The 26148-nt window shown below is 43.2% G+C and overlaps 1 protein-coding gene across 1 annotated transcript in view; it reads right to left on the bottom strand.

The window, feature by feature from the left end:
• The window catches only part of LOC141080583 (organic solute transporter subunit alpha-like), a 67956-nt gene extending 58098 nt beyond the window's left edge, over nucleotides 1–9858 (bottom strand). Inside the window, exons 1-2 of the mRNA XM_073565899.1 lie at nucleotides 9434–9858; nucleotides 724–875 (exon numbers count right to left, since the gene is read on the bottom strand). Coding sequence (XP_073422000.1) covers nucleotides 724–875; nucleotides 9434–9545 — 264 coding nt within the window. The 5' untranslated portion in view covers nucleotides 9546–9858. The remainder of the gene's footprint in view (nucleotides 1–723; nucleotides 876–9433) is intronic.
• Between the last annotated feature and the right edge of the window lie 16290 nt (nucleotides 9859–26148).

Below are 26148 nucleotides of genomic sequence, written 5' to 3'. Positions count from 1 at the left end.
CCAATGGTCCAAAACGTTGATACATTTCTGTGATTGGCAAATTAATCACCATATTTTGCATCATTCTTTTGCGTGTACCAAATATTTTTTTTCAGGATTGACAGATATGTTCTCTCCGGGGCACCTATATGTCAGCAGTGAGCTAGCATATCCAATTATTTTATTAGTATATATTTCTATGCAGCTGTCATGCTGCTGTTGGTAGAGCCGGCCGCCAGTCCAAGCATTGTTTTGCGAGCCTCGTCCGAGTTATACAGTCATGTGACTCTCCCCTAAAACAGAAAAGCTCAATATTTATTTCACATTTTTATGGAGCCCATAGTACCTTCCTATAGGCAGCACATCATGGAACTGGAGGAAATGAGCAGGTTAAATATACAGTATACCGTAGTTCTGTGGGGAACACATGGTATAGCTTACACTTAGGAGTCCAGTGGGCGGTCCTAATGATTGACAGTTATTTTTAAATCACTCAATAGAACTTCCCACTGGAGTTCTAAGCAGAGAAAGAGTGTGGTTTTAAAAAAATAGCAAGTAATATTGAATATTTTCCCTCTGCTCAGCTCTTGCGCTATGCCATGCCTGCAGATCACACACCATGTTCAATATGATATAGATTACTTTAAATAAGTTTGAGTAAAGAATTGGTCCCTTTTTTTCTGAAGTTTATTCTAATTTCCCTTTTTACCTCTGGATGATATTGTACTGATTGTTCGTACGTACCGGTGCCGCAGAATTTATCCAGATAATTATTGCCTTTTTGGAGCCGGTCATTTTCTTGTACATGTAGTGCGCTTCTTCTAAGAATACCAGCAAAGTGACTAGTGTCATAAATGTTAACATAGCAAACAGCAGCATTGCCGTCACATCCATCTCTGCAGAAACAAATAATAAAACTGATTGTCAGCACAAAGGTAAAATGATACAGCTTGTATCCGGACTGCAGTCAGTCTTTTTACTAGCTGGAATATGATTGCATACTCACACTTACGAGCTGGGGAGAGGTCATTCACACTGTAACCATTTTAGTACCTTGTAAATTACTGTAACATTTTGTAGACTGCATAATTTTATAGGCCTATTCATACCTGACTGGTACGTTTTATAGAACATATATTAAATTCAATAAAATACATTTAGCATGACTCCAAAACCCTACTACACAAAGTCAGGGATTTTGTAGGATTATAGTCATGTGTATGGGTATCCAGTTATACCAAGCAGATGATAATGATCATCATTTTCACATGTTTGTTGGAAAACAGTCATTAACTGAAACAGAAGCAGATGTATGACAGGCTGAAAACTGAATAAGAAACCACCAAAACCCTAATACAGGGCACACACTACAGCAAAAGTGAGAACAGCAACAAGACACAAGGTAGTTATACTGCATCAGTAAGGTCTCTCTTAGATTGAGATTTCAAAGCAGACTGGGGTTTCAAGATTAACTCTTCAAGCTCACTTGAAAAAGCACAAAGAAAGCACAAAGAAATAGGAAACATTGAGGACCAAAGTGCAGTAATTGGCCCAAAAAACTTAGTGCAGCAGATGAAAGACACATCATGCCTCTCTTCAAAATTGGCAGTGCCATAAGCTCAGAACTGGCAGAACCCAGTTGTACCCAGATGCACCCATCAACTGTTTGGAGAAGTCTGGCCAGAAATGTTTTTTTATGGAAGAATTGAAGCCAAAAATTCACTCCTTTGACATAGAAACAAGCAACTAAAGTATTTAAGGCAAAGGGTGGCCACACCAACTATTGATTTGGCTTAGATTTCTTTTTGTTCATTGACTTAGCATTTTGTTAATTGTTAAAAATACATTATTAACACTTCCATTTCTCAAAGTTTTCTTACTGTGCAGCGTTTTATCACACCAGTCTATAACCTGTTCACAGTACCGTATATTTATCTATAATTCTTCAGTCCTGTCATATGTTGTGTAAAAAATAGATTAGATTTAGAAATACATTACTTTAATATGCTTTGAGTCAACCAATTTGACCTAATATCACAGATTACTGCGCACATCTCAGCATTACAAGTATCGAAAAATCTCTGAATATTTATCATGTGTAATAGCTGGTGACTGATGTTGAGTGAGAAGTCTGACAAAGGTTAAAGTTGACTTCTGCATGTGTCAATCACCTTTAATAGAGCCGAGGAACACCATAAAGGGGTGTGACAGTATGTTCCTCTATCATCGCAGGTTATTTACCTTTCCATCTTTCTCCTTAAGTACAGCTAAGTCAGTGCCAACGCAGAATAAAAAATGCATCAACCCATAAATGATATCTGTACTAAACCTAAATGTGGTGAGAACATAGAGGTTATAGATCACACACCTCAAGCCTAAAGAGTAACCATGATTTTAATTTTTTTTTTTTTTAGAAATCAATTGTACATGTGAAAATAAGAAACCATATCATTCTTTCTCCTACTGGACTGATCATTGAAGTTCCAAATTCTCAATTTATGAGTTAAATCTGTCTTCAGTGGATACAGACTTTCCCAGTACTGAGATAAGAGATGGCTGTTGGTGCTTATAAAGTTCTATGGAGAACAATACTGTCATTTTAGGAGAACTAGAATAAGAATATCTGACTCTGCCTCTATCTCTTTCCAACTACTCTTCCCCTTCATAGAATTTGAAATTTCTTTCCCCACCAGGACTTGGCACCTGTCTACACTGACAAAATTGCCAATCCCTGGTTTAAAAACAACAGTATCACTGTGCTTGATTGGCCAGCAAACTCGCCTGACCTTAACCTCATAGAGAATCTATGGAGTATTGTCAAAAGGAAGATGAGAGACAACAGACCTAACAATGCAGATGAGCTGAAGGCTGCTATCAAGGCAACCTGGGCTTCAATAACACCTCAGCAGCGCCAAAGGCTGATCGCCTCCATGCCACGCCACATTGATGCATTAATTGATGCAAAAGGAGCCCCAACCAAGTATTGAGGGCATTTACTGAACATACATTTCAGTAGGCCAACATTTCAGATTTTAAAATCATTTTTCAAGCTGGTGTTATAAAGTATTCTAATATACTGAGATAATGACTTTTGGGTTTTCATTGACTGTAAGCCATAATCATCAACATTATCAGAAATAAACACTTGAAATGCATCACTCTGTGTGTAATGACTCTATATAATATATGAGTTTCACTTTTTGTATTGAAGAACTGAAATAAATTAACTTTTTGATGATATTCTAATTTTGTGAGATGCACCTGTATATGGAGATAGTAGGATCTATTAGGCTGGGTTCACATTAGCGTTTGAATCTGCAGCGTGGTGCTGCGGATTTCTTTCCTTAAGCTCTGCCTACTTCCACATGACTCCGCCTACTTCTGCATGCATCCTGCGTACCTATCTTTAACATTGTGTATGCAGGGACATGCGTTGTCTGCGGATGCGTCTGCGTGTGGCGTTTTTATGTGCCTGCTGAACGCAACATGTTGCATTTTCTTGCGTTCAGTGGGCACGTCAAAACGCCTCACGTGGACGCATCCGCATACAACGCATGTCCCTGCGAACCCAATGTTAAAGATAGGTACACAGGATGCATGCAGAAGTAGGCGGAGCCATGTGGATATATAACACAGCCACATAGTATATAGCACAGCACCACATGGTATATAGCACAGCACCACATGGTATACAGCACAGCACCACATGGTATAGAGCACAGCCCCGCATGGTATACAGCACAGCCCCGCATGGTATACAGCCCCCCATGGTATACAGCACAGCACCCCCAAGGTATACAGCACCACATGGTATACAGCCCCCATGGTATACAGCACAGCACCCCCATGGTATACAGCCCCCCATGGTATACAGCACAGAACCCCCCATGGTATATAGCACCTCATGGTATACAGCCCCCCATGGTATACAGCACAGCACCCCCCACTGTGTACAGCACCACATGGTATACAGCCCCTATGGTATACAGCATAGCACCCCCCATGGTATACAGCACTATGGTATACAGCACCATGGTATACAGCACCCCCAGTCCTGGCTGTACTCACTGTTGCATTAAAAAAACTCTCCTCACCTTCTCCTCGTGCCCGCGCTGCTGGCTGCTCCTGTCTCCTGCTCTACCTGATACACAGTGATTGCGCAATGACGTCATCGTGCACCCGCTGTGTCAGAGGCAGAGCGGGGAATGATGGGAGAGGGAGCGTCAGCTGACGCTCTCTCCTCTATCATTGCTTTGAACTGTGCCGGTGTCATAGACGAAGGGAAAAGTTCAATGCGGCGGGGGGAGTCGGCGCTGACATGGTGCCTCTCTGACTCCCCCTCCCACCCAGCCTGCCCCGATGCGGGCCCCCTCTGCTCATAGGGGCTCCATACACCAGTCAGGGCATTAATGCCCTTACTGGTGGCCCTGGCGCCCGGGCCCCTAAGCGCTCAAGGGCCCCGTCGCAGCTGCGACCCCTGTGACCGAGGATGTTACGCCCCTGCTTGAATATATACCACAGCGTTTGTTTATTGGCCTATAATTGGCCAGTGTAAATGCCCTCTAATGCCGGGTGCCCACGATCCAAAACTAGCAGCACTTTGGACGCAGAGTATGTCCTCTGCATTCAAAGTGCTGCCTTCTATCGAAAGCAGGTGAATCCGCATGTGATCTCTGAACCGTGCAGATTCACCGCATCCAATATATTCTATTGATATAATTTCTCTTGCATAGGCTCGCATCTCTGCAAGATAAATTGACATGCGGCGGTCTGGAAAGACTCACCACATGTCCTTCTCCGCGGGTGATCTGCAAGCGACTATACCCACATAGTGGACATGGGAGTTGTAGAAATCCCATCCACTGAGCTGTTATAGCTGGACGCTGCAGGTTTGACGTTGTATAAATGCAACGCAGTGTCAAAACTGCAGTAGTTACTGGTCGTGTGCACATACTAATGGGCAAATACATAAAAGCATAATAAAGATAGTTTTTTCTGCCGTAAAACACTTTAAAAAGAGGAACAATTCTGGTGCCAGGACAGCCAGATAGAGCTGTGCAAATATTTTGCTAATTTCACACAAGTCCCAGCCAACTTCAGCAAAATGGGTTGGGCTGGAGCCGGACGAGGGCTGACAATGCTTGTCTATCTAATTCATCACCATATTTGCTTAACTTACACCAGAAATCATATTCCAGTCTGTGACTGGATTAAGATTCCCGGCAAGGTGCATGCCACTTGTAAAATGCGCCTGATTTTTTAATTTGGATATGCCTCTTAATGGGAATCCGTCAGCAAGTGTTTTGCTATGTAATCCAAGAGCATCATAATGTAGAGGGCGGAGATCCTGATTCTAGTGATGTCACTTACTAAGCTGTGTTTTGCTATTTCAATACAATTAGTGTTTTATGAGCAGGAATTTATAACTCATTTTTTCTGAGAGTCCAATGTTTTGAGAATCCCACTGATCCTTAGTATGATGGGCTTTAGCACTCTACACAGGGTTGCTCTCAGCTACACACTGCATGGGGCGACTGGCTGCAGTCCTGCACAGCCAAGTGGCCGGGAGCTCCGATGTGCAGTGATATGGTGGGAGTTACACAGGTCATTAGGTGATTGTATAACGCCTTCTACCCATCTTTAATCACAGGTTTTTCAGACAGGTAAATGGGGTGAAAACATGTACAGCCACATTCTTTCCCCGACTTTTTGGGGTGCCACACCATCCACTTTCTGTACGTGTTCTTTGAGTATGGAATTAGGCTAATAACAGTTTATCGCGCTAACGGGAATAACAGTTATCTGCTGTAATCTGTAGAGGAATGTGAGCGAGTGGTTTAGTTACCTTTTTTACACCCACTCTGGGGAAATGAAGCATTATCTGATTGCCATTGAATTCAGTCAGTGCCTGTGTAATGCATAGAAATGCTGGGTCCCATGGTGAGAGATACTCCTTGTAGAAGAGAACGCCTTGTCAACATCTTAAAATAGTACTTGCAAATGGGTTTTTTAAACCAGACATCCTCTGGAAATGTAGGACGCTCAACTCCCAGGCATTATTGCTTCCCATCCATCTGTGCACTGAAACTAAACCCAGCTAATTGAAAAGGCAATGGAGAAGCTCTGAACTGTCGTCACTTCACGTACAATCTTGGTACAGTTTTCGGAAATAAGCTTAAATGTTTGACATATTAATTCTAAAGATTGTGCTGATCAGCAAGGGTTGGACATTATCATCAAATCCTGATGTCCTAGATCCGTTATCACACATCCTTTCTGTTCTGCACTTGCAATAATAACCAATAAAATATGGCAGTTTGTGTAATGTTGTACAAATGTTAGGATAAATGACAATAAATACTCATATTTAATACACTCTAAGAAAATTACTGTTACGGTATATACCGTAAATGTAAAATACTGTTCGCTAGATCTTATAGACAGAATGAGATCACATTTATTCTTTAGTCAGATTCCTTTCCATCAGTCTGAAGTCACACATAGAGCAGGTGTTTAGAAGACTTCCTGGCCCATCTGGAACAAAAGAGGCTATCAGTACTATTAAAGGGGTTGTCCGGTCAAAATATATTGATGACCTATCCTTAGGTTATCAGATTAGTGGGAGTCAAACAACTGTCACCTCCACTGATCAAATATATCAGGCTCCAGCAGCAGCTGGACGTTAACGGAACGGAGCTGCACTACACTCTCTATTCAATAGAAAAACAAAAAACTGAACTGGAGTAGATTTTAATGACATGCATGATGTGAAAGCATGTTCACACTGGCCATAAAAGCAAGCAAAACCAAAGGAAAAAACAATGTGTATATACCCTAATGAAAATAAATAAGTAAAAAAGCAAGTGCATTAAATAACATAGGGTACTTGGTAAACACTGTTTTGATCAAAAAAGTATAAAGCTGTCCCATCACGGCAAGGTGTACCCATTTGAGACCGTAACTACACTAACGGTAAAACCTACCTAGTGTGAATAGTGGCAGAGTCTCTGGGTCCCAAACGGACACCCAGCTCTCTATTCAATGTGTAGTGGCCTCTGCCAAGTACTGGAGAACAGCTCCTGTTCTGTCCATGTTTTTACATCGAGCCAATGTTGGAGCTTGTACCATCAACGATCTGATCAAGTAACAGAAAATTCCATGTTTATTGTAACTTTATTCCATAAGTGCAAATAGATCCTGAAGCATCTGACGCGTTTCGGTAGTAAACTTCCTCATTCATAGCCGCTCTGATCTTGGCTTATCGGATAGGTCCATCAATATATTTTGATTAGACAACCATTTTAATAAGTCATATTAGTTTGGCCTCTGTTACAGATTTTTCTTCCAAAAGAAGGAGCTTTAGGGTATGCGCACACGTTGCGGATTTTGATGCTTTTCCGCAGCATTTTTGGACGCGCGGAATTGCCTCAAATCCGCAGTGCGGAGTGCACACAATGTTAATGAATGGGAAATGCAAAAACGCTGCGCACATGCTGCGGAAAATTCAGCGCGGAATCGCAGCGTTTTATTTTCCATGGCATGTCAATTCTTTTTGCGGATTTGCAGCTGCGGTTCTCTCTCTCTCTTCTCCAGAAGCACAAGGGAGAAAGTTCACAACAAATCTGCACAGCAAAAACGCACTATAATCTGCAGAAAAACCGCAAGGAATCCGCATCAATTCCACTGGAAAACCGCAAGCATTTTACCCTGCGTTTTCTGCCAAGAGATACGGATTCTCTGCAGAAAAATCTGCAGGCTAACTTGTGCACATACCCTTAAGTTTTGCCTAGTTGGGAAAGGATCAAGGGGCTGTTATGCATCTCGGGTAATTAATCTAATGTCTGACTATTTGATAAGATAGCTACCAGCCAAGTGTTCATTCAGACATAAAGCGATCTTCCCAAATCCCACACAGACATGCATGAAGCGTATATTTTTGACAGCACTTATGCTGGAAACCCCTCATTTCAGATTCTTGTATCCAGTGATGGAGGATGTTATGGTTATGCTAAAATTAGTGAGATACACTGGTATAAATCACAAGTGTATGGTCAGTGTATATCAGGATTATTCATAAAAATACACAATTAAACATCACATCCCTTGCTTTTCTCACTTCTACCTGGAGTCACAGCACCAACATTGCAATAGACTGGCAAGTAACCAACAGAAAAATAGCTACTACTGTATATGATGATTTTGATTGTTATTTGTTCTTCCAACTTTCACATTGTGAACATTTTCAGAAAAAAAAATATATTGGGTTAAGTTTACATTTTTATTGGAGGTTGTGTTATCAGTTTCAGATTGCAAAAACTATATCGGAATCTGGATAGATCCCCTTGTAAGGGCAGCTCTGGTATCTTTCAGATAAAGGATGTGGTACAACTTTATGGCAAGTCACATATATCATAGAATCATAGAACAGTAGAGTTGGAAGAGACCTCCTGGGCCATCTGGTCCAACCCCCTGCTCAATGCAGGATTCACTAAATCATCCCAGACAGATGTCTGTCCAGCCTCTGTTTGAAGACTTCCATGGAAGCACAACTGACCAACACTCATACAGATGCCTCTTTTCTACAGTCTAAGCTATTACATGGGGGATAACTGTGTAGGTTCCTAAAAAGCGATGACGCATAAAGCATATTCCACATGCTCTCCCCCATTTGAGTCTGAGGGCTCGTGCATATGAGCGCATACATCGGTCAAGTGCTGTGTGATGTTTTATGGGATAGCACTCGGCCCAATGATATACTATGGGGCAGTGCAGAGCTTATTCTCCTGCCGAAACAGAGTGAGTGGCTCTGCAAATCAGATCACGCGCACCCATTCAAGTCTATGGATGCGTGTAAAACATCGGACTGCGCTCGGACATCATCCCAGTGCAGTACGATTTACGCCGGCACAGACAATGGAGAAGATGGAGAAATTAAGTTCTCCATCTTCTCCGCACCTGTGCTGCAATATTCACAGTAAACTGACATTCGGCTCAAACTCTGACAGATTCTCAGAAGAGTATAAGCGAGCCCTTATTGTAAGACTCCATGTACATGGCCAAAAATTAGGTACAGAGACTTTTCTCCTTCTTACAATAATTCCGACACGGAAGAAGAAAAAAAAAAAGAATGATATATATATATGAAGCAAAAGTGTAAAGGGATTTTCAGTTTCCATGCCTATAATAATTGTGCAGTCCTGAGCTAGATATCAACTGTCTTTAGCTGAGATAAACTTATCTGCTGTCTCAATGACTCATATATGACTGATAGTCATTTGCTTCCTGGTGAGAATGGAATATCCTTACGGACAGTGATAGGGTCATCTGGTGGTAACAAATGTAATGTGACAACAAATCCTCTGTTTCTGGATTAAGCAATGTCTATTCTAACCACATCTAGATATTACATGTACTAAGCCTAAAATGTCATTAAAGTAGAATAAACTGTACTTACGTTCAATAATTTCATGTGCATATGGTGCCTGTCTGCTCCTGCAGATTGGGTTGAAAAGCGGTTTAGTTACATTTGGTGTCTCAGTGGGTATCACCTTTTGGGTTGTATCCATTTTGTTGTCTACTTGTTGGAGACTCTTCACTGGTTTCTCTTTCCTGTTCCTTGCCGTTCTTGTGCTATATCTGACAGTCCAGAGTTCTCTTCGGTGAGACTTCTGATTAGAAGACAATGCTGCTCTGATTTCTCTTTGTCTCCAGAGGAAGTCTGTGTTGTACAATGGGCAGATCTGCTAAAGAAATATCGTAATGAAAGAAAAAGTTTTCCCAAGTTGGGGCGGACTCTGCTTCTGCTGCTCTGAACTTCTTAAACTTGGATCTACAAGTCTTAAAGCCAAGACAAGTTCAGCTAAACATCAACCAGAGGAGATAAAAGGAGGCTGTAAATCAGTTATGCAGGTGTAATACACAAACTTGGGTTGTATATGACTCACTTTATAGTAGTAACAGAAGATGTACCAGACACAGTCACCAGGGGGACTCCGATCACTTCTTCACTTTATTACTTTTTTCTCTAATTTGACTTCAATTTGCAATTTGAAATGTAAAGGAATTCCCAAATGACCTCCGCATCCAATGCTCGGAACACGTGGCAATTTAAATCAATAAAACTAACTAAAATCCCACCTTGGAACAACAAAAAAGGCATATATTTACTCAAGGGTGGACACAGACAGAAGAGGGTCCCTGTGGAAGAACAATATACGGGCCCTTTGCAGTCCAATAAATCATAATGCCTGATTCCACTTCCTTTTGGGGTGAAAGTGGATCTGCTACCTCCTGGGCTCAGTGTGGATGCACAGGTTCCACCAATGGTATGTCCACCCATTTACTTTAATCGCATGAACATATATTTTAACATCATATAAGAATAAATAATGAACAATAAACAGTGATTGAAAAGAACAAAGAAGCAGAAATCAGTGTCGGATATCAAGGTTTTCTATGTATGCAATTATAAGGGGGTACAAAGGCGATACTGTCCTCCCCGCTCGTTCCAGTACCATGGGTTGTGCTATATATACAGTGACTTTTTGTATAATATGTTGCATATATTTGTATTGCTGCTGTGTATTGACTAAAATTTGATTTGTACATCTACTGTTAAGTAGGGAAAGCGTAGTACCTAAATTTAGCCACGAGATGGGGCACATCATAGTTGTAGATAGAGTACTGTACATAGTATAGTAGGAGTAGGAAACCAGTTAGTTACTAGTTAACTAGGAGGGGCTTGCTGTATTTTAAGCTCTAGGATTTCCTGAATAATATGGAGAAGGGCCTGGGTGCCTTCTGTCCTTAGGACAGAAGAACAATATTAAGCAGCAGTGTTGCAGCAGTTTGGAGGAGAAGGAGGAAAGTGGTTCGGGAAGAGTACAGGGCGTAGATGGTCCAATATGTGGCAGGTCATTGCATGGGCTGATGCCCTCAGATCCGGGGTGAAACTGATGAGGGAATCCCCAAATACAGTGGGTCTAGACAAGGAGGATGCTGCAGTACCGTCAAAGGCACTATTACCCCGAAATGTACTGGAGGATGTGGAAGGAGTGCAGGGAAAGATGAAGATACATGTAGTATGAAACCTGTGATTAATGCTGTGAAATACTCGGATGCGCTGAGAAATGAAAACAGTAAAGTTGTTCAGTTTCAAGTTGAAATGGACTGTGTCTCAATTCATGTGAAATCATCTGCAGACAGCCTTCAGTGGTGCAGAAGAGATCCTAACGATGCTGGACCTGAAGTCACAGGTATGCTGACTATTGGACATTGTTTTTATGTGATGGGAGGCCAGGGCACAGATGCCCCGGTGTCCTCGGCCATGACTATGGCCCTGGTCCTCCCTCACACATGGTGTAGTCAGCAGGATGCCAAAACCGTGCAGCATGGGAATGCTGTGAGTGATGAGATTGATGTGACAAGAAAAGATGAAACTGAAGATTTGAGGAAAGTGACAAGTGTTTCAGATGTGATTGAAACCCTGGAAAATTTGATTTGGACTGACACTCTACAATGCGTAGAAACAGATGCTTTAAATGAGACTGTGACTGATACTGGTATTGTGGCCAGGATGGCGGCCATGAAGATGGCGGAGTTTGGCGCCAAAAAGAACAATAACCTTGATGACACCCTTCGTGGGCGTGCTGACCCAAGTATGGCGCAAAAATTCTGCCTTAAGACACCCCCTGGTCCGCCCATGGTGGGCGCATATGAGAAGAAAGAGACCTAGCCCTCTACCAGCAAATGCTGCGCAATGGGTGGAGCAGCTAGAAGCAACCACACCCTGGAACGGTTGGGGCCCAGAAGAATATTCTGTGTGCAGCTGTGGCGGCCAAGGCCGCATTCAATGGAGATGGTGACAGATGGAGGAGGAAAAGACCTGACCTGGACGACTGAGAGGATCCACAGATGAAGTCCGGATTGACCGCTTCCCTCTACCTGTGGAGGAGTGCTGCCGGTGGCTGCAGGAGCCGGAACACCACCGGGAGCCGGAATATCATCGGGAGCTGGAACCTCTTTACCCAGAGCAAGTACTTCAGTCTCAACGGGGACCAGAAGTATCGACAGCCCCGGAGGAACCCGTGCGGGAAGCCAAGGCCGGCCGGATCTTTATCAGCAACTGGCGGAGTGCGCAGCAGCAGCCACGGAGGAATCCCGCAGTTCTGGGACAGGCCTGGCCAGCATACTGGAGCATGAAAGGGTGAGTGTACCTTGACCCTCAACCCCGGAGGGATGTTCTCTCCCTGGGTCCCTTGCTTCAAAAGCTGTCATATGGCGCCTTAACCCTGAAGGGTGGTCTGCGCCTTGACCCCGTACCCCAGATGCCCGGCCTGTTATCTGGTCTCCCGTCGCAGGTAGTGAGCCCCTGCATAGCAGTCCCATGCCTCACGGCCAGTCCCCAGCTCACCAGATTCAGGAGGCAGAGTTGGCCCCCTGTCCTCCAGTCCATGACCGGCCAGATTATGTCCCTATCCTGTCATTGTGGCGACAGGAGGACACAACACCTCTGGCTGCAGGGTCGTTTGCTGGAGTGCGGGCATGAAGCCCGATGCAGAGTGGAGTGACGTGGTTCGTGTACCGATGACAAGTGGATGCCATTGGAAAAATATATATATGACTCCTTTGTAACACTTTGTGACTGTTGCACCATATCACTGAGGAGATGTCTGAACTTTGAAGAATAGTTCTCGTTGCATAATATGATAATAAAATGGGACTGTTCCACGTCCCTATGGGCAAAGGAACCTTGAAGCACCACAGTCAGGTGCAGTGTGGCCGTTACATGCCACGGTTGAGCGTTATTTTTTCCACCTTTTGATTTCCCCTTCTGCTGGAAAGCAGAACCTTGCCCTCAGACTGCGTTGTGGACTACGTGCAAACTGCGGCAACAGACTGTTCCCAGGACAGGCAGTGCACATAGCGCATAAGGGCAGTGCCACCTTTAAAGGGAGGGGGAGCCCCTCCCCAAGGAATAAGGAACTGATGGACAGGTCATGTTAATGATGGACAACATATGTGCTTGGGTCCTGTAGATGGGCAGAACCGGAGCATAATCGACTGCAGGTGTCACCTGGAGGACTGTGAGCCAGGCACCTGTAATGATTCTATTGGACTTCCATGTGAAGCAAACAGGCGATCCCTGATGGTGGCAGGTGATGTCTGGAGCCTTCTCCTGGAATAAATTTACTGTCTGTGGCTGGGGCAGGTGATGTTCGGCACCCTCTGTTGAGACAGGAGACTTAGTGTAAATATTTGCCTCCCTGTGAGGAGTATATTATGTACAGAATAAAGGTTGCTCAGTACTTGTTCGGGGATGACCAATCTTAAAGGAAGGGGGAGTGAAAGGGGGTACAAAGGCAATACTGTCCTTCCCCGCTCGTTCCGGTACCATGTGTTGTGCTGTATATAACTATTTGTATAATATGCTGCATATATTTGTATTGCTGCTGTGTATTGACTAAAATTTGATTTGTACATCTACTGTTAAGTAGGGAAAGTGTAGTACCTAAATTTAGCCACAAGATGGAGTACATCATAGTTGTAGATAGAGTACTATACATAGTACGTTTGTCATACTGTGTTCTGTTTCTGTGTCTTACTTCTTGGGTGGTGTGAACAGGGTCTTATTGACCCGTTCAGTTTTTGTGCATGTGTCATGTGTTCTGAATCTATTGATTTCTTGCTTATGCAAGCTTTGGGAGATCCCCGCCTCTCTCTTTTGGGACATGCATAAAAAGCCATTTTGCCCAGCGAGCCCATACTGGGCAGCACCTTTCTGAACCCTGCTCATGAAGGTATTATTCACATGTTCAGGTTTTTAAATATATTAGATAGGACTGCTCCGAGAAGGGTATGCCTTGACGCGGCGGAGTGGCTTAGCGTACATTTTTTTGCAAAAAAACGTATCAACAAAATACCCTAGTTTTGTTAACATCTTTTACTAGCACTTGCTACTTACAGTTACATATATTTTACAACAGAGTATTTATGCACGTTTGTCATACTGTGTTCTGTTTCTGTGTCTTAGTTCTTGGGTGGTGTGAACAGGGTCTTATTGACCCGTTCAGTTTTTGTGCATGTGTCATGTGTTCTGAAACATAGAGTTGTTCAGCTGAGTGTCAATTGCATTCACATGACAACTATTCAATCATACTGGAGCACAATATTCTGCGGCAGAGTACACCAAGGCAAGGGTAGGCGTTCTCAAGATAGATGTTGAAGAACCCCAGGAGGATCCACAGAGTTTACCCCTTAATACCAGAGGTTAGATCATTATGACAAGACGCTTTTTGGGCAGGTCTAAGGCTATTATTTTGTTTTATATTTTTTTATACAATTTTAGTTATTTTTCGATCTATTTTTCCCCAAAATAAATATTTTTGTAATCTTTAATGCTTCTTGTGTGTAAATAGATACAATGCTCTGCTTTAAGCACACGAAGAAGCTCCAAACTAGTATTTTATTTGGGTCAACCATCACCTACCTTTGTTTAATAGATCGCAAAGCTGGTTTGGTACCATTGCTCCATATATGATTAGTGGAAGGGTGTTACTTGTTTCTATTGTTATTTGAAAACCATTTATGACGCGTTTACTTTCTTACGTCAGACGCCTCTTTGCCAGTGGAGCTTACCATTTAGCTTTATTTTTGGCTCTGTTTATACAAATTATATGACCACTGTAGACAATGATGTGCTTTTGAAGGAAACCATTTAATGCAGGAGAAATCCTTAGGCTGTGTGCCCACGATGAGTTTTTGGTGAAATTTTGATGTTGGAGATTTTCTGCACAAATTCTGCACCTATTAGGTAAATTAGGTCACTTGTGTTTTTTTCATTGCATTTTTTAGTGCATTTTTCTATATACAGTACATGTTCATTGCAATTTTGATGCTAAGGTTTTTTTTTGTCTCTTGGTGGTATGTTATGTTTTAAACAAATATTGGCAACAAAAGTCCCATAAATGAAGGGTATGAGGGAGACAAGGGACAACCCAGCTCCAACACCCTAACGCAAGCTCAAAACATACAATTCTTAGGAGAAGAAACACAAGAGCACGCAATAAATTCCATATAGAAAAATGTAAATTTTTTATTAAATAGTTAACAACGATATAAAAATGGATAGCAAAAGATGTGCTCATGAACAATTAGGACAATAGATCCCATGTACCGACCCAATCCCCTCCAGATGGAAAACCAGGTGAGTATGTATTAAGAGCCTCAAATCATATCTTAGAACAAAATACCATCCCAGCAAATATGAAATACATAATCAAGATAGCGGTGACTGATATTATCAATGTCAATACACGCAAACAGCGGAGATCAAAGTGCTGGTGGAAGTAAGAGATGACCTTCGGATCATGCCATAGATCAGAATACCACCCCAGCAGATGGAGAGTGGATAATCATAGAAGCGGTGACCGATGATACCAATGCCAACACACACTGCCAGTGGTGGTCAAAATGCTGGTAAAGATAAAGGATCAAAATAAGTAACAACTCACCAGGGAGGGGAAGAGGAAGGAGTCCAGCTGTGGAGGCCCCACTGCTGGACTCCTTCCTCTTCCCCTCCCTGGTGAGTTGTTACTTATTTTGATCCTTTATCTTTACCAGCATTTTGACCACCACTGGCAGTGTGTGTTGGCATTGGTATCATCGGTCACCGCTTCTATGATTATCCACTCTCCATCTGCTGGGGTGGTATTCTGATCTATGGCATGATTCGAAGGTCATCTCTTACTTCCACCAGCACTTTGATCTCCGCTGTTTGCGTGTATTGACATTGATAATATCAGTCACCGCTATCTTGATTATGTATTTCATATTTGCTGGGGTGGTATTTTGTTCTAAGATATGATTTGAGGCTCTTAATACATACTCACCTGGTTTTCCATCTGGAGGGGATTGGGTCGGTACATGGGATCTATTGTCCTAATTGTTCATGAGCACATCTTTTGTTATCCATTTTTATATCTTTGTTAACTATTTAATAAAAAATTTACATTTTTCTATATGGAATTTATTGCGTGCTCTTGTGTTTCTTCTCCTAAGAATTGTATGTTTTAAACAAAGTTGCATTATTTTTATACTTCCTGGTATTTGGGTTTGACAACATTTCTTTGATACGGTCATGTGTGGATTACATACATTTCTAGCGAGTGTCCGCAGCTGAAGTTCACTAAAAACACATACATTTTTTTACCTGCAGATCTTCCCCATCTAATGTAATTCAATTTTTACAGAAAACTCAGTGGACTCCTAAAAGAAATTGCAATATTGCGAATTTGAAACCCACTCTGCAGGTGAGTTTACTCCGCAATCCCATAAAATGTCCTCCTTTCTTGTACTTTTTCTCTTATACTCCCCCCTCTTAGCCCCTCTGCCCCCATGCCTCTATCTAAGAACCACCTATCCCTTCTCCTTTTACTCCCAGCCAATCCCTATCATGTAGGCCTCACTTTTTCAGCTCTGACCCATCCTATAGTAAGCTGAGTATATTTGGAAAACTGATACAAATCTGTCAGAGAACCTGCTCCTGCTTCTAATTTCTCTCTGTTCCCCCTTCCTTCAATCTTAAAGATATCATCTGAGAGGAGGATGGTGTGGTGAACAGATTTCCACTGCATGGAGAGGGAGAAAGTATCTAATGTCTTAGGGAAACCAGAGAAAACAGGCTATAAACAGGGAGAAAAGTAATAATACAGTATTGGAACTGTGTGGAACAAATGAAGGAAGCAGCATCCTGAACACTGAGGGGAAGATTTATTAAGACTGGTGTTTTTTTACACTGGTCTTAATAAAAAGCACACTAACATCATTTGCATCTAAATTATTAAGAAGTGAGTGCCTCTTCATATATTAGGCTCACTACATACAGTCTCTGCTGCAGAAATACAAATATATGCCTGCCAAGACATAGATTTGCACAATAGTACATGCCACTTTCTGGTATTTATTACTGTGGATTTTTGAGACTGTGTGGCCTCATCCCTTTCTACTAAGCTCTACTTACTTTTTTGAAACATGACATTAGGAGCAGTGAAAGCTCTAAAAGTCACAAATTATGACATACAAATGTTGTGCACAAAAAGTTTTTTTTCCCCTTTCTGATTTCTTGTTATTTTGCATGTTTATCACACTTGCTTCAGATCACCAAACAAATTTCAATATTAAACAAAGATAACCCAAGTAACCACAAAATGTAGTTTTTAAATGAAGGTCTTTATTATTAAGAGAAAAAGAAATCCAAACCTATAGGGCCATGTGTGAAAAAGTGATTGCACCCCCTCCCCTTAAAACATAAATTAACTGTTGTTTATCACATCTCTGGGAAGCCCATTTCAAATTCCCTAGTCTACCAAAAAATCCTGAAGGAGAACATCCAGCATTCTGTTCGTGACCTCAAGCTGAGGCGCACTTAGGTTATGCAGCAGGACAATGATGCAAAATACACCAGCAAGTTCAACTCTGATTGGCATAAGAAAAACAAAATTAAGACTTTGTGTTGGCTTAATCAAAGTCCTTATCTGATTAAGATGCTGTGCCATGACCTCAAAAAGGCAGTTTATGCCCGGAAACCACCCAAAGTGGCTGAATTACAACAATTCTGCAAATATGAGTAGGCCAAAATTTCTCCAGAGCCTTGTAAAGACTCATTGCCAGTTATCGCAATCGCTTAATTGCAGATGTTGCTACTAAGGGTGGTGCAACTAGTTATTAGGTAAAAGGGGCAATCCCTTTTTCACATAGGGCCACGTAGGTTTCATTTTCCCTTAATAATAAAGACCTTCATTTAAAAAAAAAGCTGTAAGTTTTGTCTTTTTTATGCCAGTTTCTGGCATAAATGCATTGCTAAATGTACCCCAGAGAGCTCACATCAGAATGTATTACAGGAAGGGACACTCTCAGAAGATAGAATTTTGAAACTTGAATCAGGCTGGAAACTGGAAAATGAATGAAGATTGTGCAAATGAAACTTTGTGCAATTTCATTAACTAAACATAACCACTAATGTAACTATTCTACCACTCACGGTGTCCTAGGGACGAAGTGAGTGACAACTCAGGCATCCTATAGAATCAGGGTCGAGCTGGGCTGTGAATAGCAGCCTAGCCGACCCAATATGCTGGAATTGCAGACCTTCCTCCAGGTGTTACCCTTTCTGGTGATTATCTGGTTATTTAGCTGGCTGACAATGGGCAGACTATTGCCAGTTGTAGCTTTGCTTGGGAGTGTGTGCATTGTGCTCTATGTTCAGCTATTCAGATCTCTGTTACCTGACCTTGGACTTTGCCTTTTAACCATTCTTTTGCCTTACCCTTTTGCCTTTGATGTGCTCTCCTGGTATCTGACCCCAGGGATTCCTTGACTTCCTAGTCTCACTCAGTGAGAAGTTATTTAAAGACACAACTAACATATGTAAAAATCATTTTTATCCATTTTAAAGAAAGGTGCCTATACTATTTAAGGATAATAACTTACTTTTTTTACAGCAGGTTTAAGAAATTAAAAGGTAGCATTTTAATTTTTTTTTTTTTGAGAATAAGCCCTTTGAACAAGCAAGGGATTTTATTGCAGGATGAAGGGTGTATGCTCTATAGTGTCTAACACTTCAGGATTCAGTCGAAGAGATTGTGTAAGGGTAGGTGCCCATGGTCAGTGAACCCGCAGAGTCCAGATGTTACAGTGTAGTACTCGCAGGCATGCAGGATGCAGTGACGAGGCGCGAAACGGTTTGTACTTCAAAGTGTAACTTTTATATATATAGTGCCTATAGGGGCTATCTTGAACAACCAAACAAGCTAACAATAATTGTCCTCGCAGGGATCAACACAAGAATACACTGGTAATGCAAACACGACTAACCTGGCAAAGACCGATCACTATAGGGCAGCAGTATGGCCGACTACGGGTCCTTAATTACAACGTGTCACTTATCCTCTCTGACATCTGGCAGAGTACTGATTGGCGATGCTTCGGCGTTTCAGCCTCTGGGCCCAGTCGATGAGGATTTGGCGAAGACTTCGGGTGTTCCTACGCCCAGGTGAGGTGGGGGCACAGCAGGCCCTTGGAGAGTTCATCAGCGTAGCACCCCCCAGCGGAGGCAGTGCGGTGTCGCCTGGGGACTGGAGAATAGAGGTCGAAGCCCTAAGATGGAAATGGGCAGCTGCAGCCTCGAGTGGCTGCAGGCAGGTCGCAGCCCAGAGCTGTGCTATGGTGACCATGGGTGGCAACGGACTGACCGCAGCTGGAGGGTGGCGGCGGCGACCGCGGACAGTGGTGGGCAGGTCGCAGCTGCGGGCTGAGGTGAGGCGGCGGTGACCGTGGGCTGCCGCGGGCAGGCCGCAGCCATGGGCTGGAGTGGAGCAGCAATGGCCGCGTGCGGCAGCGGGCAGGGCGCAACCACGGGTTGTTGTTGTGAAGTGGCGGCCACAGGCGGTAGCGGACAGGCCACAGCCGCGGGCTGAAGTGGAGCGGCGACAGCTGTGGGCGGCAGCGGGCAGGCTGCAACCGCGGGAGTGCGGCGGACGGTCGGTGTTCCTCTGCTTGACGGCTCGGTGCCGTCCCCCTTCTGCCCACAGTGAGCCTCCCTTCCGTCTCTCCTGTCGCTGCTCTCCTCTCTGGTCTCTGGCGAAGGCTCTTGCTCTGGCTCCCTGGCGCTCTCTATCTCCCTTGCTTCTTCTCTCCTGCTCCGTCGACTGCCCTCTGCTGGCGTCCTCAGCCCCTTTTATATTAGCTCCTCTCCCAACCTTTCTAGAAGTCTCTGCGGTCCGTCCCCTAATTATGTCCCCCGGAAACAGTCCCCCTAGGAACCTTGGTGACGGCCCCCTTGGTTCCGGGCCGGACACACAGCGGGGACTCCTCCTACAACAGCATAGTGGATGGGATTTCAAGAAATCCCATGTCCACTATGCGTGCACCGACATCCGCAACTTACCTGCGAGTTTCCGCAAGATAAATTTCACTCATACAATGTATTGGACGTGGTGATTCCGCACGGTTCGGTGACACATTCAATAGACGGCAGCGCTTTGAATGCAGTGGACATGTGCTGTGTCCAAAGCGCTGCCGATTACTGAACATACCCTAAGTCTTTTGCCCCATTAAGCAAAATTTGTACAATTTCAAAGAATTGGCAGATGGATATCCATTTTTTTAAACTATTCATCTCCATCCCCTAAAGTAAAGGAAATTAAACATCACATAAGACATATGTCTAAAAATCTGCTTGGCAGGTATAAAATTTGTTATAAAATATAACAATGAAAGCTCCATTCACCTGTTAGGAGAGTGATCTTGTGAGCAGGTTGCAAGATGCAGTAATGGTCAGGAGGCAGAGCAAGGGTTAATGTGTGATTTACTTTAACAGGGACTACTCCACGCAGGGAGAGGGTAGAGTAAAACAGACTTGCAAGAGATTATGCAAAATTAAATAAAACTAAGTTCAGTACCAATAAACTTATCAGTGCTATGACGTCAGAATGTGGAATCCTAAGTTCCAAGTGGCGTCAAGGCAGTGGCACGTGAGGGGTCCGGCGTGGTCCTGAAGAAGATGAGGATCCGGTTCCTGGCAGCAGTGGTACCTCGTTGTCCTGACGGAAGTCCTGGATCCAGGAGCTTTAGTGCAGGAACGTAAACAGTCTTTATCACTGACAGAGCTTAACACTGCTCGACAGTTGAATACGGGTGAATCAGGATACAGTTCACAGTGGGTCACCTGGTTTCTCTGTCTCAACACACTCTCCACGCTCGTCAATTATCTGGCTGGAGGTTTTGTCACTCCCGATCACAGGTGCCAACGGGCATTTTTACAAGTCTCTGTCAGCAGTCTATGCGCAAGGATCTTGGGCCCCTATGGAGTGGGCCTGCTCCATCCCCATGCTCAGAGGTCAGCGCACCAACACTGTCGCCGCGCGTTCCCACCAAGTCTCCCTTGTTTCCCATGTGCTGCGCCTTTTTAAGCTTAGCTGACCCCCTAACACTGAGTGCAAAGGTCGGTCTGGGGTTTAAGTTTTCCCCTGTGCAACATGGGAGACAGCCCCGACAGTTCCGGATCCGTCATGGAATAGGTACTCCGGGTCCGGTCCTTCTCCTTACAATCTAATACATGTGTGTATTACAGGTTAAGTAGGCCTATGGGGTCTTTGGAGGTCTACCAGTTTTTCTGCAGATTCAGCTCCTCATTTCTGCTGTTTATCAGTAGTTGAATTGTTGAGTTGACACTTGAGCCTACTAGCGTACTATCCACAGTTGCTTGGGCTACTTCTATGGCTGTGAAACGTCTTCTATGCTTTTTAATCAGTTGGGAATTATTCTAATCTCATCAGCTGCATTGACTGACTCCTGATTTATCTTTGAACTGCAATGGATTCCAATTCCGGTCTTGATGTATTCATGCCTTATTTTGTACAGACAATCCTACCTAATCACGTAAGTTCTTGTTACACCTGCTCCTACAAACACACTTTTCCCTCTCATCCCATTTGTTACTCTGTGTGTGTGGACAGCATCTAGAAGTGGCACAACATTGTATGCACACTGACGAGCAAAAGTGTAACAATGTTTTGAGCTTTTGACTTTCAGCTTCCATATCTCATCATCCACTACTGCTTCGAACATGAGACTGCCATCATTTTATAGACAATCATCTTGTCTATCTTAAACATTAAATTTGATTTGCAACTATTTAGCATATGATTAGTCATGCAGATTCTTGTCATTTCGCTATATTGATACTCTTTTGCTCCTGGTGGTGGAAAAATATTTTTCTTCCTGTTTACTACAAAATACAACCTGTTCTCACATTCCGTAATAGCTCAGTGGGTTATTAGTTTGATTCCCAAGTGAAAAGTCACTAGTTGTAATTGAGGAGAAGCCATGAAGAAGATTTACCAAGAAAAGAGAAACAGCATCATCCAGCTCAACAATAGCTGTCTCTGCCAGGAAAATTGCCAAAGTGCATCATATGTGTGCTATGACAGTTGGAAGAATGCAAAATAAAGTTTGTCCATCCATTCAAAAGCCAAAAGGTGGGCAACCAGGCAAAATATCAGAGTCAACAAGACGGCTCATCTCAAGGTCTATCAGTTCCGTCGTTACAAACTCAGTCCCTGGAGGTGGCCTGGTATGCTTCGTAATATTAAGATGACAGATATCTATGCAAGCACCGTGCAATGCATGTTATACAAGTCTGGAAAGGTAGCCCGAATAAAGGTGACGAGGCCTTGACTTCAATATCGTCATAAGAAGCTTCGGCTCAAGTTTGCAAAAAGTGGACAGTAGAAGATTGGAAACAGGTGATTTGGAGAAATGAGGCAAACGTTAACAGACTAGGTTTTAATAGGTGCAAATGGGTCTGGAATAAACAAGGGAAAAGGGGCTAGCAGATTTAGAAACTGTCAAGTTCGGTGGAGGAAGCCTGAAGATATGGGATTGTTTCACAGCCAAAGGCATTGGATACTTGAGCAGAATCAATACTTAATACTTAATAATCAGTCTTAATACTGAGCTATATGTGAATATCCTTCAAGACTCTGTACACTCTAGCACTATGGTTACGAAGTGTGTGGGTATGGAAAGGACTATATAGTGTTCCTGCAGTACAATGAACTGAAGCATACGTCGAGATGGATGAAGAAATGCTTCAATAACAATGAAGTAGAGATGCTGGATTGGCCCCAACAGTCCACAGACCTCAATCCAATCGAACACTTGTGGGGTAAAGTTGAAGAAAACGCTGTAAACATACCCAAGTAAGGCGACCAGTATGCACTAACTTTGGGAATGTGTAGAAGAGACCTGGGATCAGATTTTGGTTGAGATATGCTTGAATCTGATGCCCAGAAGGATTCAGGTAGTGTGGAAAGCCAAAGGTGGATTTACAAAATACTAACGGTAATAATACAGTGACATGACAAAAATCTGCATAACTAATAATATGCTAAATAATTGCAAAGCAAATTTATGTACAGTATGAGATAGCCAAGATGATAGTCTATATAATGATGGTAGTCTCGCTTTCGAAGCAATACTGGATGGTGAGATATGGAGCCTGGAAGTCAAAAGTTAAAGTTGTTTAGCGGGAGTCACACATAGCAATCTCGCTAGCAATATCGCTGCTGAATCACAACTTTTGTGACGTAACAGCGATCTCACAGCGAGATCGCTGTGTGTGACAGCAATCAGCGAGCGGCCCCCCTGCCGGTATCGCTGATCGCTGTAAGAAACCTCTGGACATCTTTTTGGTCGCTGGTCTCCCGCTGGCCAGCACGCATCGCTGCGTGTGACAGGCGGGAGACCAGCGATCAGCTGTAAAAAATAGAATTAGAATAAAAAATATTGTTGTTCTCACCTTCCGACGTCCCGCGCAGCTTTCCTCTCTCCACGCTCCGGTCCCTGTAATCCTTTGCACGAATGACCATGAGACTTTGCGCTCCCGCGAGACCGTGACGTCTCGTGGCCATTCTCGCAAAGGATTACTGGGACCGGAGCGTGGAGAGCGGCAGGAAGGCTGCGTGAGACGCGGAAGGTGAGAATAACAATATTTTTTATTTTAATTCTATTTTTTACAGGGATGGCAAACGATGCCGGGCGCTCGGCATCACTGTGCTGATCGCTGGTGAAGCTGTCTGTGTGACAGCTCACCAGCGATCACATAGCGACTTACCAGCGATCCTGACACCTTGATATCGGTGTCGGGATCGCTGGTAAGTCGCTATGTGTGACTCCAGCTTTACCCTTTTGCTTGTCACTGTAATCAGGCATTTGAGACTAGTGTGCAGACAGCACAAGGAAGTGGCACAGAAAGCTATAATTAGGCACATTGGTAAGCAGAGCCGAGTGAGCGGAACACATCGTGGAGCAGCAGGGCAATGTCAAGCAAAATGTTACAGCAAAGTTGAGTATGCAGGCACCACCTTAGAACTGTAACACATGTAAAAGTCATATACCAAGGATTCACAGAGCTTAGACAGCAGACAGGCACCTTGCTGTAGCAGAGCGAAGTTTGTGAGCTACATCCTTGAACACAAGAGTTGTGTTAGTAGTCAGGCACCCTGATTATTTAGAGTCGAGTGTGCAGGTAGCACCTTGCAACATTAAAGCTAAGCTGTCAGCCAAGGAACTAGATGTAGCAGAATGTGTAAAAGAGACCTGGGATCAGATTTCGATAAAAACATGTTTGAATCTGATCGAGAGCATGACCAAAAGGATTAATGCAGTGTTGAAAGCTAAACATGGATTTATAAAATAATAAAAAATTAAATTTAAATACATTTTTAGGAGCAAAACAGTGACATGACAAGAATCTGCATAGCCAATCATTTTGCCAAGATGATTGTCTATAAAATGATGATAGGCTCATGCTCAAAGCTGTAGTGGATGGTGAGATATGGAGGCTGGAAGTCAAAAGTTTAAAACATTGTTACCCTTTTGCTGGTCACTGTAAGGCTGCGTTCACATGTAGCGGAACTCTCGCGGAAATTACCGCAAGAATTCCGGATTCTATTCCGCTGGAAAATCGCATTTTAAATTCCCGCGATTTTCCTGCGGAAAAGCTAGCGTTTTGCAAGTGATCTGGAACATCGCTTGGAGAACTGATTGACAGGTTGGTCACACTCGTCAAACATAGTGTTTGACGAGTGTGACCAACTTTTTACTACTGATGCTGCCTATGCAGCATCAGTAGTAAAAGATAGGATGTAAAAAATAATAAAAAAATTAAAAAATATTGTTATTCTTACCTTCCGGCATCCCACGCAGCCTTCCCGCCTCTCTCCACGCTCCCGTTCCCAGTAGTCCTTTGCGAGAATGACCGCGATGGCGTCCGTTCTCCCGGGATCGCGACGTCTCACGGTCAATCGCGATGACGTCGTGCTCCGACGTCATCGCGAATGACCGTGAGACGTCGCGATCCCGTGAGAACGGACGTCATTGCGGTCATTCTCGCAAAGGATTACTGGGACCGGGAGCGTGGAGAATGGCGGGAAGGCTGCGCGGGATGCCGGAAGGTAAGAATAATAATATTTTTTACTTTAAATTCTATTTTTTACAGGGATATTGTGCCCAGAGCCCGGAGGACATTCTCCTCTCCTCCGGACCATGGGTACCATCCGCAAATGTTCTGCTTACTTTTCGCATGGTTGGCACAGCCACATGCGGAAAGTAAGCAGAACAATGCATTCCTATGGGTGCGGGATCGCCGCGATTCCGCTAAATTAATGAGCATGCTGTGTTTTTTACCGCAAAGCGATTCTGCCGCGGAAAAAAACGCAGCATTAGCACAGCATTGTGGAATCCCATAGGAATGCATGGGATGCTTATTTTTCGCGTTTTCGTGGCAAAATCGCGCGTTTAAAACCGCGGCGAAAAAAACGCTACATGTGAACTCAGCCTTACACTTGGAAATAGGAGATAACTTTATAAGGTAGGAATTACCTTTATTGTGTATGGGGGATTAACGGTTTTAGGCTTGTATCTATCTAATGATCATATCTCAATTTAGGAGTGCGACATTCAGACATTGTGGGAGAATTAACTGTTTTACTTAGGATATACAGTAGAAGATCCATTCTCTGTATCATCACACAGGGACGTATTGGTGAAACCTGTGCAGCCGCACAGGGACCCAAGAGGTAAGTGGGCCCATTTATACCTAGAAGCAGGTGCAATTTTAGGAGATCTTGGGCTGCACAGGACCCATGATTGTTCTTGCACAGGGGCCCTACAAAAGTAAATCTACATATATAATCGCCATAATAACCAACACAACCCAGAAAATATTACTAAGGCAAAAACTCAAAATTCAATTGATAAACCACAAGAAAAAAGTATAAATTGCCAAAAATTACAAATTTTATTAAATGCAATAGCATACCATACAGTATTTAATGAAACAAGAAATGACAAGGACACTGCTATCCAAAACAGGGAGCCTATATTGCACAATTGCCCAAATTAGCATACATTCATAAAGTACTATAAGAAATACTAAATAGTATATCATGGAGAGACATCATATATATGCTATACTAAAATGTCAATAAACACATTTGTATTAAATCCATATAAACTTATCAGGACTATAGGAGCTTTCCATAATGGAAACAGGCATGGCCTAACTACTATTTTATATAGAGCTAAAGTGCCCAAATTGTATCGCTA

Source organism: Dendrobates tinctorius, unplaced genomic scaffold, assembly GCF_039654945.1.
Source record: "Dendrobates tinctorius isolate UK_male_01 unplaced genomic scaffold, ASM3965494v1 ptg000016l, whole genome shotgun sequence".
Classification (NCBI taxonomy): Eukaryota; Metazoa; Chordata; class Amphibia; order Anura; family Dendrobatidae; genus Dendrobates; species Dendrobates tinctorius.
This window is presented reverse-complemented; position numbering and strand designations above follow the sequence as displayed.